The sequence below is a fragment of the Callospermophilus lateralis genome, chromosome 2, assembly GCF_048772815.1.
Source record: "Callospermophilus lateralis isolate mCalLat2 chromosome 2, mCalLat2.hap1, whole genome shotgun sequence".
Classification (NCBI taxonomy): Eukaryota; Metazoa; Chordata; class Mammalia; order Rodentia; family Sciuridae; genus Callospermophilus; species Callospermophilus lateralis.
This window is the reverse complement of record NC_135306.1, coordinates 9,191,592-9,204,350: the sequence shown is the minus strand read 5'-3', so window position 1 is coordinate 9,204,350 and position 12,759 is coordinate 9,191,592. Positions and strand designations below refer to the sequence as shown.

At 41.1% G+C, this 12,759-nt stretch overlaps 1 protein-coding gene across 1 annotated transcript in view; it reads left to right on the top strand.

Moving 5' to 3' along the window:
* Positions 1-1,662: 1,662 nt before the first annotated feature.
* The window catches only part of Pbx3 (PBX homeobox 3), a 205,978-nt gene continuing 194,881 nt past the window's right edge, over positions 1,663-12,759 (top strand). The window contains exons 1-2 of the mRNA XM_076843104.2: positions 1,663-1,924; positions 2,850-2,923. Coding sequence (XP_076699219.1) covers positions 1,725-1,924; positions 2,850-2,923 — 274 coding nt within the window. The 5' untranslated portion in view covers positions 1,663-1,724. The remainder of the gene's footprint in view (positions 1,925-2,849; positions 2,924-12,759) is intronic.

Here is a 12,759-nt window from a genome sequence, read left to right as displayed (position 1 = left end):
TTGTTACATACGGAGGCATCTAAAAGCAAGGCTGCCAAAGAGTAGTCCCTGGATTACCAGGAGTTGCACAGTGTGTAAAGTGTTGTTAGTCTTGAAATCAGTCCAGGACGTCAGGCACTTTCCCTCCTCCCGGACCTGCTTCCCTCTGACACATTTTCTTATGTTCCCCTTTCCGAGTGTACCTCACTCGGATCGGTTCAGTTCAGTTTCATGCATTCGAGACAACAGGATCCCCGAAACTTAACTAGTCACCCCTTGAGCGGCAGTGCAAGGCCCCAGCGTCGGCGCCAACTCCGAGCGGCGCGCTCTCGGTTACTATGGCTACCGCGGGAAGGGCGGGGCCGCCATCCACTCCTTCCCCGCCTCTACCCAGGATCTTTCGAACGCTCCAATTGGGACGGCTCTTTCTTGTCTCTGTCCCGCCCCGTTCGGTTCCGAGAGAGATGCCATTGGCCCGGGACGCGCGGCCGGGTGCCCAGAGAGTACTACCTCTTGACTGTAAGAGCGGGAAAGTGTACCAGGCTCTGTCCAAGGCATGAAGCTCATCGGGAGAGCACTCGGATGGCTTTGGAGACAGTTGCCCCCTGTTCCATAGACAACCTCGCATCAATGACTGCTAACAGTAGGAAGCAGGAGTCTGGGCGCGGGGGTAAAACATTTGCAGGCCAGGGTGCTTCAATCCCCGAGGGAGAGGATGCGACAAGGCTTGAGGCTCCCGGGCGCGCTCTCGGGCGCCGGGGATCAGAGGCCAAAAGGGGCGGGTCGAACTCCGGGGGCGGTCCCAGCGGCGGCGGCGGGAGGCTCAAGGCCCAATGAGCGCGCGCACCGCCCCCGGAGGCGGGGCGTGAGGAGTACTCCCCCGCCCTCCCGCTCGCACCCACCCCTCCCCCCGAGCGCCGGGGCCGCAGTGAGTGAGTGGCACTGGCAGCCTGTCAATCCCTCAGCCGAGCGGCCTTCGAGCCCGGTCGGCGGCGGCTGCTGGCTGGGTGCGAGGCTTCGGCAGTGGCGGCGGCGACTTCTCCCGCCCCATCAATCTGCTGTCCGCCCCGCGCGCGGCCCGCCGGGGCCCTCCACCGGGCTCCTCGTCCCCGCCGCGCCGGCCCGCGCGCTCCCAAACTTTCCTCCTCATCCCCCCTCGCTCCCCGCGGCCCGCCGGCCGGCCTCCTCCTCCGCCGCCACCCGCCGCCGCCGCTCCCTCCCCCGGGGCCGCCGGGGCTTGGATCCCGCCTGGCCGAGGCGGCGGCGGCGGCGGCGGCGGCCGTAGCAGAAGGAGGGGAGAGCGCAGGCTGGCGCGGGGGGCGGCGGCGTCCCGGCAACTCGGCCGGCGCTGAGGAGCAAGTTGCGCGGGGCCGCCCGGTGGGGCGCGCGGCGGCGAGGCGGCGGCGCGGCGGCCGCGTGAGGACAGCGGGCGCCTCTGCCTCCGCCTCCGCTACCACCGCCGAGCCCCGAGCTTCCGCCCGCCGCTCCTCGCCAGCCTCGGCGGCGGCGGAAGCCGGAGCCGGGCGCCGGTCCGCACAGCCTCAGCCGCGGGCCCCTCCGGCCCGGCCGCCCCCTCCCAGAGCGGGCGGGGAGCGCGCGGCCGCCTCCCCCTCCCCCTCCCCCTCTTTCTTCTCCTCCCTCGCCGCCGCCGCCGCCGCCGCCGCCGCCGCCGCCGCCGCCGCCGCCGCCGCCTCAGCCTTTGCCTCAGCCACCGCCGCCGCCCGCTCCCGCCCGCGCGCGGCGGGATGGACGATCAATCCAGGATGCTGCAGACTCTGGCCGGGGTGAACCTGGCCGGCCACTCGGTGCAGGGGGGCATGGCCCTGCCGCCTCCCCCGCACGGCCACGAAGGGGCGGACGGCGACGGCAGGAAGCAGGACATCGGCGACATCCTCCACCAGATCATGACCATCACCGACCAGAGCTTGGACGAGGCGCAAGCAAAGTTGGTGTCGTCTCATTAAGCATCTTTTGTGTGTGTGCGGGAGCCGGGCCCGCGGCCGAGTCGGGGCCCCGGGTGGCGCCCGGGGCAGGGGCCTCAGCCCCCGGCGGGAACTTTCTCGGAAAGCCGGCCTCCAGTCCCGGCCTCGGGGCACTCTCCCGCGCTCCCCGACGCCGGCGGGAGTCGGCAAAGTTGCTCCCGGGGCTAGGGACGGACTTGATGGCACGCGGTTTTGTGGTTTCCTCGTCTCCCGGTGTCCGGCCCTCTCCCAGCCCGGTCCTCTCCCAGGATTTAAACCTCCCGCCCGGACCCCGGTGCGCGCCGCGCCGCCCGGCCCGGGCCGCGCTGGAGGGAAGTGCAACTTTCTCCGCGGGCCCGGAGTCGCGGTGCCGACTCCAGTTGGCCGCGGCACGACCTCGCTGTGCGGGCGGTCGTCCCAGCCCTGTGCGGGGCGATGGGCGGTTCCCTGGCGGGAACGGGTGCGGGCGGCCAAGTTCTCCCCGAGGGAGGGCTGCCTTGCAAACTTTGCGGAGCTGTCACTTGTCTGCCGACCGCCGTAGGCCGACCGGCCGCGCCCGCTCCGCAAGCGGAGGTACGAAGCGGGAGCCCCTCCGCAACAGTCCCCTCTCCTGGGTCACTGCCGCCTGCCCCTGGAGCAAGGCTCCCCTCGCGGGTTCGCGCCTGCGGTCGCCGAGGCTGCTGTCTGCCGGGCAGATGTGTCGCGCTGCGTTCGGGCTGGAGCTTTAGCCGCCGGAGCTTGCCGGCTGTTGCGAACTAGTCAACTTCAGTTTTATTTTTAAAATAAAGTTCAAAAGAGCTTTCCAAAATAGGAAGTCTGAATTAAATCTTGGGTCTAACTTAAAGGAAGGCGCCATATTATTCCATAGGTAATGCTAATACCTTTGTGTTTTGCTATTTGCTTTTTTAGGAAACATGCCCTGAACTGTCATAGAATGAAACCCGCTCTCTTCAGCGTCCTGTGTGAGATCAAAGAGAAAACAGGTAAGACTCTGCGCCTAGCTGCGGGCCTGGAAACCCCCGAGGTGGGGTTGGAGCTACTCCATCGACTCTCCAGTTGAGAGCTGCTGCTTTTGGGCACCGCCATCTTTGATCATTCTCTCCTTCCCACCTCCTGATCTTGAGAAAAAACTGCAATAAATCTGGAGTCGATTTCTCAATTCCGCTCCTGGTGCAAAATGAACTGTAGGTGCGGAGGAGACTGGGTCGCCTTCCCTAGGCGGGCGTCCCTGGCTGCAGGCAGGGAGGGGGCCTGGAGCGCCTGCCGCCCTCTCTTGCCTTGTTTGTGTGTCAGTTTTTAAAAGGAGCAACGGGAGACTGGATGCCAGGGACCGATTCCCTGGGAGAAGCATCGCCTGAACTTTGTTTTTCTTAGGCTTAAGCTTCAGCTCCACTGATAAAAGAATAGATGCAATTGAGCAGACCTCACTAGCATGTTTGAATTAGTGTTTTAGGTGGGAAGACTTAATTTTAAGAATACAAAAAGGGTAATAATGTGTTTAGGCATATACTATGTATTACATCTATTAATGCCTTCATTAAAATCTTGAAACAGTTAACTATGCTTAATGTAAAAAGAAAAGTGCACAGATGCAGGCTAAATAATTTTGAAGTTCAAGGCAGGGAATATGTAAGAAGACAGGTTTTTGCAGGAGCGCTGTAATGAAAACCACAGGTGCATATTAGGCAAATACCTTGGGTAGTTCATTCCAGCTTAACTTTCTCATCAGACTTTCTCAATTGGATGTTGTAGTCCTTAGGTTATGGTAAGGTTCAATTGGAAGTAGAGATTTAATTTAGATGTTTAGTTTATATTTGTCATTATCTTCCCTGTCAATGGCAAACAAGTGCATTAAATAAGCCTTTCTATTTTTTTTTTTTTTTTTTTTTTGTGTGTGTGTGTGTGTGGTGTATGTGGTATTTTAAAATGTTGAGGCAAAGAAGAAAAAGTTGAAGTCCAGGATACAGCAGTATCTAAGTGATGCCATTTAAATAGTTGATGTGATTAAATTGAGTGTGCAAATAATAGCACACTACATAGGATTGTTAGGTTGGTAGTTGAGTTCTTCTCCTTGTAAACTAATACGTTTCACTCTGCAATATCCTATACCTTTCCTAAAATTATTCCAGAAAAATTGATGGGTTATTATTGTCTATTAAATATGTATTCTTAACCGTAATTAACGTAAATATTAAGAGATCCTAAAGAGTACTTTTTTGTTTTTCATCCACTTAGTATGGATAGTTTCTTAATGTTGTTATTCTTTTAAAGATGTATTTTACATTTTGAAAACCAGTAATTTTAAATTACTAACTTTTATTCTGTGTTGATTTTTAGCTACCTTTAGAATGTGTTACTATTTAAAGTGGTAGATGACTTTTATCTAACTATAAAATAAGACATCCAGCATTAAATCTTGAATATTCTCAACTTAGAAGCTTAAAAGTGTACAATTCCTAAATTAAGTTATGTTGTTTAATGTCCAAAGGTTTTTTTGCTATCTGGGCTCTACCTGAGTTTTTGCTGACTGCTAAGCACTGGGGTATTGACTATGTTATGAATATTAAGATTGACTCAACTTTACCCGACATTATATTACTAGGGAAAAGGAATTGATACTTCTTTGCTCTTATCCCCTTCTCAAAATTTGTAATTTTTTTTTTTTTTTTTTTTTTTTTGCCTATTTTAAGTTTAGGCCTGGCTAGCTTAAGACCCCAACTGCTTTTCATGTTTAGACATTTAGCAGCAGGCAGAATTCAATTAAGAAGTGTTAAGTCCTCTTAGTTGCTTATTTGCATAGGACTTAGTTACACTATTCTGAAAGGAAAATATAGTCAACCACATGTCAAAGGTGAGTTAAGAAAAGAAACAAGTCTTTTCAGAGTCTGGGATTACTGGCAGAGATGTCTTCGGTAGGGCTTTTGCTATTTAAGAAGCAAGAGGTAGCTGACAAAATAAATTTTTGTGTTTTGAAAATTGTTTCTGGGGCTTTCAGTGATAACTTGTAAATTAGATCCTCTTTTTTTTTTTTTTTTTGTTTTGGCCACCAGATCCAAGTTTGCACGTTATCTCTTTTGTAAAAAGCCAACAGCCGACAAAGAGTAAAGGCGGCTGTCTGGGTAGAGGCATCTTCCTGCCAGCCTCTCTAAGCTTGAGAGGGATGGGATTTAAGTACTGAGTGATTGATGAGGGTAAAGCTCTTTCTCTCCTCTCCTCTCCTTTCTGCTCCACTGTCCATAGCTCCACCTCATCCTCCCAAACTAGTCTTGGTAGAAGACAGGATTGCTGGACACATCCCTCAATTTGAAATAAAACAGCTGTATAGACATTAGTGTTACTAAAACAGAGAAAGCTGAGTAGCAAATTCCAGGGCCCACCCCCCATCTGTTTCCACAGTCATGTTTAAGAAACATCATAAACTTAGAAAATAAGCATTGTAGAATATATGTATTTTCCATAATACCCTTTCTTTAAATCATTTTATTGAACCTATCAATATGATATTCAAAGATTAATTCATTATAATCTAGAAAAAGTTTGCCTAGTTATTTGTGAATAGAAACCAGGAACATTATATGATGATTCTGTTCTGTATAATGGAGTGGTAGGGGGTTGACTGGTTGAGGGTGGGAGATTGTCACTTCAGTGGATAATGTCATTTCAGTTGTGCTTTTCTTCTAAAATAAAACAAAATCACTTTAGAAAATTTTTTTGTATTTGTAGATCTGCCAGTAAATTTTGAGGTTTCTGATCAGGCAGTGAATACTGCCAGTTCTAATGCACATGAGGGATTTAGTTTGGAAAACATCTTTTCCCCCTTACCAAATATGAAAAGGTATTTTTCTCTTCTGACAGATAAATGGGTGATCTTCCACAATTATATTATTTTCTTGTTCAGAGGTAAGGAAAGTGTACTTTTACTGTAAGATGCTTGCTTTTTCTTGAAAATGTATTCTTTAGTGAAATTTATTATACAGTTATTTGGGGAGCAGAAATATTGAATTGTGACATTTGTGCATTTTTAAAGCAGTTGAAAAGTTACAGCCTTTTAAATTGAGATGTGTCCATTTTAAACTAAGTTAACCACCAGCGAGATAATTGTTGATATGTTAGAATGTTCCTCCTGATTTTTTAAAGCTGTATTTTATTATTATCTCTTAGTAAATATTCCTGAAGCCTTGAGGCCTGCTTATCTGCCACCTTCTTTTGGTTGTACTCCTTCATTTCTTTTTAGTCACCTCAATCTTGATTGTTGCCGTGCTTTCCTTTGTCACATATTCTATCCTCACAAATCTGCCTTCTTTCCAAAGCTGTTAATTATGAGAGTTTGAATGAAGAAAATGTTTTTTTAAGAAAATGTTTTTATTTTTTAAATGAAAATCTAGTATTGTAGTACATAATGTGAATTATAGTATTGTGAAAAAAAGTCATATTAAAAAATTAACAAAATCTTTTAAATGGTAGGTTAAAATATTCCATGTTGATAGCTGACAACCAAACTCTGATTTATTGCCACCACAAACCCTAAATAGCGTTCATTTACTAGTAATGTCTAATGGCATACATGATGGTTTGCCAGATTTGTAGCCTTTGTGAGGCTTATAAGCAGGACTGACTTGGGAAGATCATAAAACTTAATGAACTTCTCTACTGCAGGAGGTGTCCGCAGGGGAAGAGAAAGGCCTGCTTGGCTGGTTGGGCTGGTTGGAGTATTTTTTATGTTTAAGGAGAAGAAGAAAATGACTATTTAAAATGCTTAACTTTTAAAGGGATCCTCCCTAGAAAAAGTCAAGAATTTTAAATATTCAAAACTAGGTCAAATGTGTAGCTTACAAGTGAGTTTTTATACGCATCTGGTATGTGATGTGAGATTAAACCTTTTATCTTTATTGTTGTAGATGACTAGCTTTTAGAGGTACGAGGCAGTACTCTCAGTCAACATCCTTCTATTTAATTCGGACCCTTCATGTTAAAGATTCGTTGGAGTGCTCTTTTTCTGGTCTGTTTTCTTTTTAATACTTCCATGTAAAAATTATTAGATTTTTCTTTGTACATTGTTGTGTGATTCTTCTAATTCTTAATGTATGAAAGCTAAATCTTCTATCAAGTAAAAATTTAGCAAGAAAGGTGAAAATTGTTATTTGAGTCTAAATGTTATTGTATTTACTGCATGTTCTAAGTTGATCTTGCTCTATACCCAATATAATTGTTACATTTGTTCTGAAGTTTTGAAAACAAATGCACTATTCCACACATGATTTATTTTTGTTTTAATCACCCATTCTACTTATTAAAACTTTTTATTATGGAAAACTTCCAATGGAAATGCATGTAAAAAGAAGAGATTTTTGAACCCCTCTAACGTGAACTCATTGCTCTCCTTCAGCAATAGCAGCAATTGGCCAGTCTTGTTTTCTCTGTTATCCCAATCCTCCCAGAATTATTTGAAGCAAAATTTAATGGAACTTTAATGTTTCAAATTTTACATCAGTTTTAGGCAGACATTATGTCTGTTTACAGTGGAAATGCTAAATGATTAAACAGGAAAAATACAAAGTCAGTCTATCTTGGAAATGCCATAAATTATATTGCTTTACCAATATATTTTCCTTGAAGCAGTTTAAAAATATTTTAACAATTTTTCTCTATTTTTATAGATTTGTATATCCCACTGGAGTTTTTGTAGGTTTTGAGGGAGGATATAAAATAATTGTTTTTTCTTTTTCCTCCTCTCCATGCAATCTATTTGTAGAAAACATGGAAAAAATGTCATTGCCAACATGGTTTAGAGCTTGATGATCTGAAGTATCTTGTAGATTATGATTTTTAAAATGTGGGGCTGTTTTTCAATGGTGTTTTATTTTTCTTGTTCCCAATAAAAATATATCGAACCCTCTTGTCAATATTAACTTGATCTTTGTAAGTAATTCTTTTGTGTCTCTGTTTTAGTGAGCCTCATTTTATTAGTTTGTGTAATTTTGGTATTTTATTTGGGACTTTACTATGTTATTTTACTATTAATTAAGTACTGGCAAAGGGAATCCCAATTTGTCCCAAAGAATATACAAGTTCATTGGCTTATATAAAAATATACATGTGTACATTTTTCATACAATGATGCTTTTCCTTTTAATTACTTATTCTTTTAATTTCAATTTATAAATTCTGAAAAAGATTATTTCAGGGCAAGATTTAAATTAATGTCTTATTGGCTAATTTGTATTTTGGTACTGTGTAGGGAGGGACATGGTATAAGATGAAATTATATGGTATGAAGTGGGGCTATAAGATGTGAAACTGTATTCCATGAACCACACCCTAAGTCATCACTTTATTTTATACTCATACTATGAGGCATCTATTCTGAATAAATACTTGACACATCAGCACTGACACATCAAGTTAAATAAGGATTTAGACTATTTTTCCTTTATTCATATATGTGTAAACATCTTTAGATATTTATTATTTCAATATTGACACTAGGAGAATAATGTTTTATTTGTTTTCTCAGCAGGCTTGTGTTTTAGCCATTTATCAGTGTGATCAGCATGATTTAGGTAGTAACTGGCTAACAAAGCTTGCATATTCTCCCCTCTCATGTTGACCTTTTCATGCGTTTGCTCCAGTTTACTACGCCATTTGAGTGTGTGTGAGGAGAGTAAATAATTTACATCACTATGTAGTATAAATTGGTCAAAGTTTTTTAGGCCTGATTATCATATTTTTTTTTTTAAACAAAGTTATAGAAGTTAAACAAAGTGCTATCATAGCAAGGTGATAGTGGTGTTATATTTAGCAAATAAATTAAGAAGTAATGGTTGAATGAGCCACTGAAAAAATATATCTTTTTATGCCTTCAGACACAAAACATATTAGAAAATAAATTTCATTAATCTTCAACAGTTGATTTTAATGATCCTCTTTGCAGTCAGAATTGTAACCAGAATCCTGTCTTTATTATTTTTTTCATAGACATATTCTATAAATGTAGTATGTTTGTAGTTTTTACTGGTAAGTATAGTTTGCTTTGGCACTAAATTTGGGTGTACATCTTGCAAAGAATTGATGTGATAGAATGTGTCAAATTGAATTTGCTAATATTTTTTTTTGACTTTGTGTCTACATGATAGTAACTGACTAGAACTGAAAACAAAGTAATTATGGATAAAAATAATTGTTTAAAGTTTTGCACTTGTTTTCTTTCAGTTTAAGTGCTTTAAAAAGGTTAAGCTGTTTTGAACAATAACCCTTTTTGTGTGATCATACTAATGAGGACGTGGTATACAATGTAATCCTTTTAATGCTGATGATTGTTTAAACTATTATTTGGGAGACTCAACATATGTTAGGGCAAAATGACTTTTTTTTCTTTTTGGTTTTGTTTTGTTATATGTGATACATCAGTTTTCAGAGCATATTTCTTAGGCATCAGCGTCCAGCAGGTGGCTTTTTGCATTAAAAAATTCATAAAATTTAAAATCCCATAAAATTTTATTTCAAACTCAAATTAACTAATTCAGAGTGTCAACATTTCCACTGTCTCTACATTAACATTTATAATAGAACAAATGGTTGCATATAGAAATTATCTGCAACATAATCTAAATTAAGATTCTAAACAGGCATTACAGATGCTGGTAACTTTGGCAATTATCATTTTGTTTGGTGAACAGTAGTAAAACAGTGTGCGGTAAAAGTGTTTAGAGAGAGAGGATAAATAAATTGAACAGTTTTGCAATGCAAAGTGGTTTGTGGTGTTTTTGAGGATTTCTTGGCTCTCTCTTAACTGCTATTGTGAGCCTGGAGCAGATTTCCCCATTGCTAATGCCCTAGAAGTATTAATTCACTTTGATATGCTAATTAGAGGGCATTATGCAAGAAATGAGATTAAGTGGCAGCATGAAGCCATTTGCCTGTCAGTAAATTGAGAGCTTTAGCATCAGGAGGAGCTTTGTTTTTTTTTTTTTTAATTTTTTTTTTCTTAGTTTTTCTTGGTTTTGCATATAAATAAAATTGATTGAAAGGTCTAGAGAAGCTTCTAGAACATTGGTGGGTTCTTTTTTCTCCCTTATGATTATTTAAGTGTAATTGTTAAAGAATATGAAGTTTTCATTGTACTCTCTTTACATAAAAATATATTAAAAGTTTTGTGTCATTTGGTTTCTTTTTCTTAAAACATAATTTTAGCAAAATGGTTAGTGAACTCTTATCACTTAACTTTTCAGAAGGGTAAACTTGTGTGTTTTGACTTGTGTGCCAATATTGTCAATAAACAGAACTTTACAGGAATATTTTCCTCACTTGGGAAGGAAGGAAGAAGGAAGGGCTTTAAGAAATTATATTAAATAAACATTAAGATTCTAACTTGAGTCTATAAAAGCTGGACTAATTAGAATTAGTGGTTAATCTACTCTTTATACAACCTGTGGAATCGATATATTAGCATGTATCTGATGTGTAAGATTATTGTTATTTGATTTTTATGTCGAATATGGAGTTTAATACTTGATTCTGGTTTTACTGATTTGGTTTAGGTTCGGGCTTTGAATTTCTCTCTTTAAAGCTACTTTTGTGATTTTCTTATGTTTTATGAGGAAATGGATGAAGAAATACTGGGGTGGATGTGGGGAAAAGGAGGAGGACAGAATTTCTCTGGCTGTATGAAAAGATTGTTTTCTCAAACAGACTTATACCTGCATAAACCATTGGTAGAGAGAATTGTAAAACTTTGGCCTAACTACATATCTCTGGGTATGTCAGATGGGAGAGGGTTTGGGTAAGGCATTCATTCATCTTGGGGCTTAGTTCTGGTGTCTGAATTCCATCACTGTAACTGTGACTCTAGACCTAATAAACCATAACTTTTCCTCAGAGCCATCTGGATTATTTAGTCACCACAGCTGCCATGCATGCACACTACCAAGGCTGGTATCTCCCTGGTTGTGTGGGTATGCTTGTATGGTGCCTGTTAATGTTAATGGAAATTAGGAATGTGCACATAGAGGATGATATCCTCTTCTGAGACAAGAGTCCTGATTGCAATTCTATGGGAAGAGGACTTAGAGTACCTGCACATTAGTTGCTTTTCTAAATGAAATACTTGGTTACTTTAAATTCTCATTCCCTTTTCAGATTCCCTGAACTAGTTAATCAATGAATTCTCATTAGTTGCTGATTACTTTCATTAAAACATATGAAGTTATTTTTGATTGAAATGGGAACAAAAAGCTTTTAAAATTGCATATTATTATTTAAACAAAAGCTTTTTACAGGCGTTTACACATACTAAGCCTTGATTATAAGGATTTTTTAAAAAAACTTATTTATTTATATGTGGTGCTAAGGATTGAATCCAGTGCCTCATGTGTGCTAGACAAGCACTCTACCACTGAGCTACAGTACCAGCCCTTGCATATAAGGATTTATAGAGGAATTATTGGGGAGGACTTATGAAATAACTGAATGGCATTTGATTAAAATATATATTAAAATATATATTTAATGGAATGGCAAGTTTGTGCATCTTATCTTTACTATCCACATGTCCTCAAATGAAGAAGAATTGACTTAGGCAGTCTCATAAGTTTTGTTTTTCTTTTCTTCGCCTCTCCTTTTTCTTTTAAAAAAAATAAAATAAAAAACTATGGATGGAGGTAGTTGGAATTCATAGTCAGATATATCATTTTCAACTTGGAATAGGAACTAGAGCAGGAAATTGATTTTATATTTATTATGAAAGCAAGAACTCTGCCACCAACTGACAGACATCTATGTTTTAGTTTTTTGATAATTGTTCATGGACATTACTCTGTAGTTGGTCCAGGTTATTTATAATGTTGATTGGGAGTGTTGGTCCATTAAAAGGTAGGTGTACAATGAATATCTTTAATTAAACCAAGTAATATTGAAATATTTTTTCTTTATATTTGATCTTGGGTCTAGAATTAACTGTCAGCACTGGTAAGAACAAGTTACAATAGATTGTGCAGTGATTTCTCTGGCATCATGAATATATTTATTACCATTTTTGAACAAATTATACTAACATGAAAAGTTGTGTTTGAAATGATTGTGTGCTAGATAAGGCGATACATTATAGGAATGGTTGGGTTTATGGGGCTTTATGTAGAGGTTTTCTCAGAAATCATAGCACAGGGCTGTCACTATAAAACCAAGTGATACAGTTGGTAATAACATACAGTGAAGATATTTTTAGATTTTCACTTGTTATTCAAATAAGTGAGAACCTTCCAGTTTTTCTGATCATATTTCTTTGTGGAAACCAGTAAAGAAAAAATTGAAGGAAATTCTTTTAACTGTGGATGTGGTGGGGGTGTTTGACTTGTCTGAATTTCTTCCTTACCACTTGTTAGAGCAGCAGTGTGATACTGAGGATATCCTTAAGAACTCACTGACATCTTGATTCTTGACCTTTTGACTGTGATCAAGAATAGAAGTAGAAACTGAGTGCTTGAAATGATGGGACCTATAAACATATATTCTATTTTGTCATTGTATTATATGAATTAATGTTGATTTATCTGAATTTATGGCTTTTTTTTTTTTTTTTTTTAATGGTGCTAGGGATGGAACTCATGGCTTCTCATGCTAGGCAAGTGGTCTACTACTGATGCACTTCCAGGTCAGCACTTTGTTTAATAAAGGAAATATTTCTGATATTCAGTGTAATTATTAGTCTAATAAGGTTATTGTTTTTAACAATCAGTTTTTTAAAATTTTCACTATGACTACTTTTTAATTTTTTTTCTTTTTTGGTGGTACTGGAGATCAAACCCAGGAGCTTTACCACTGAGCT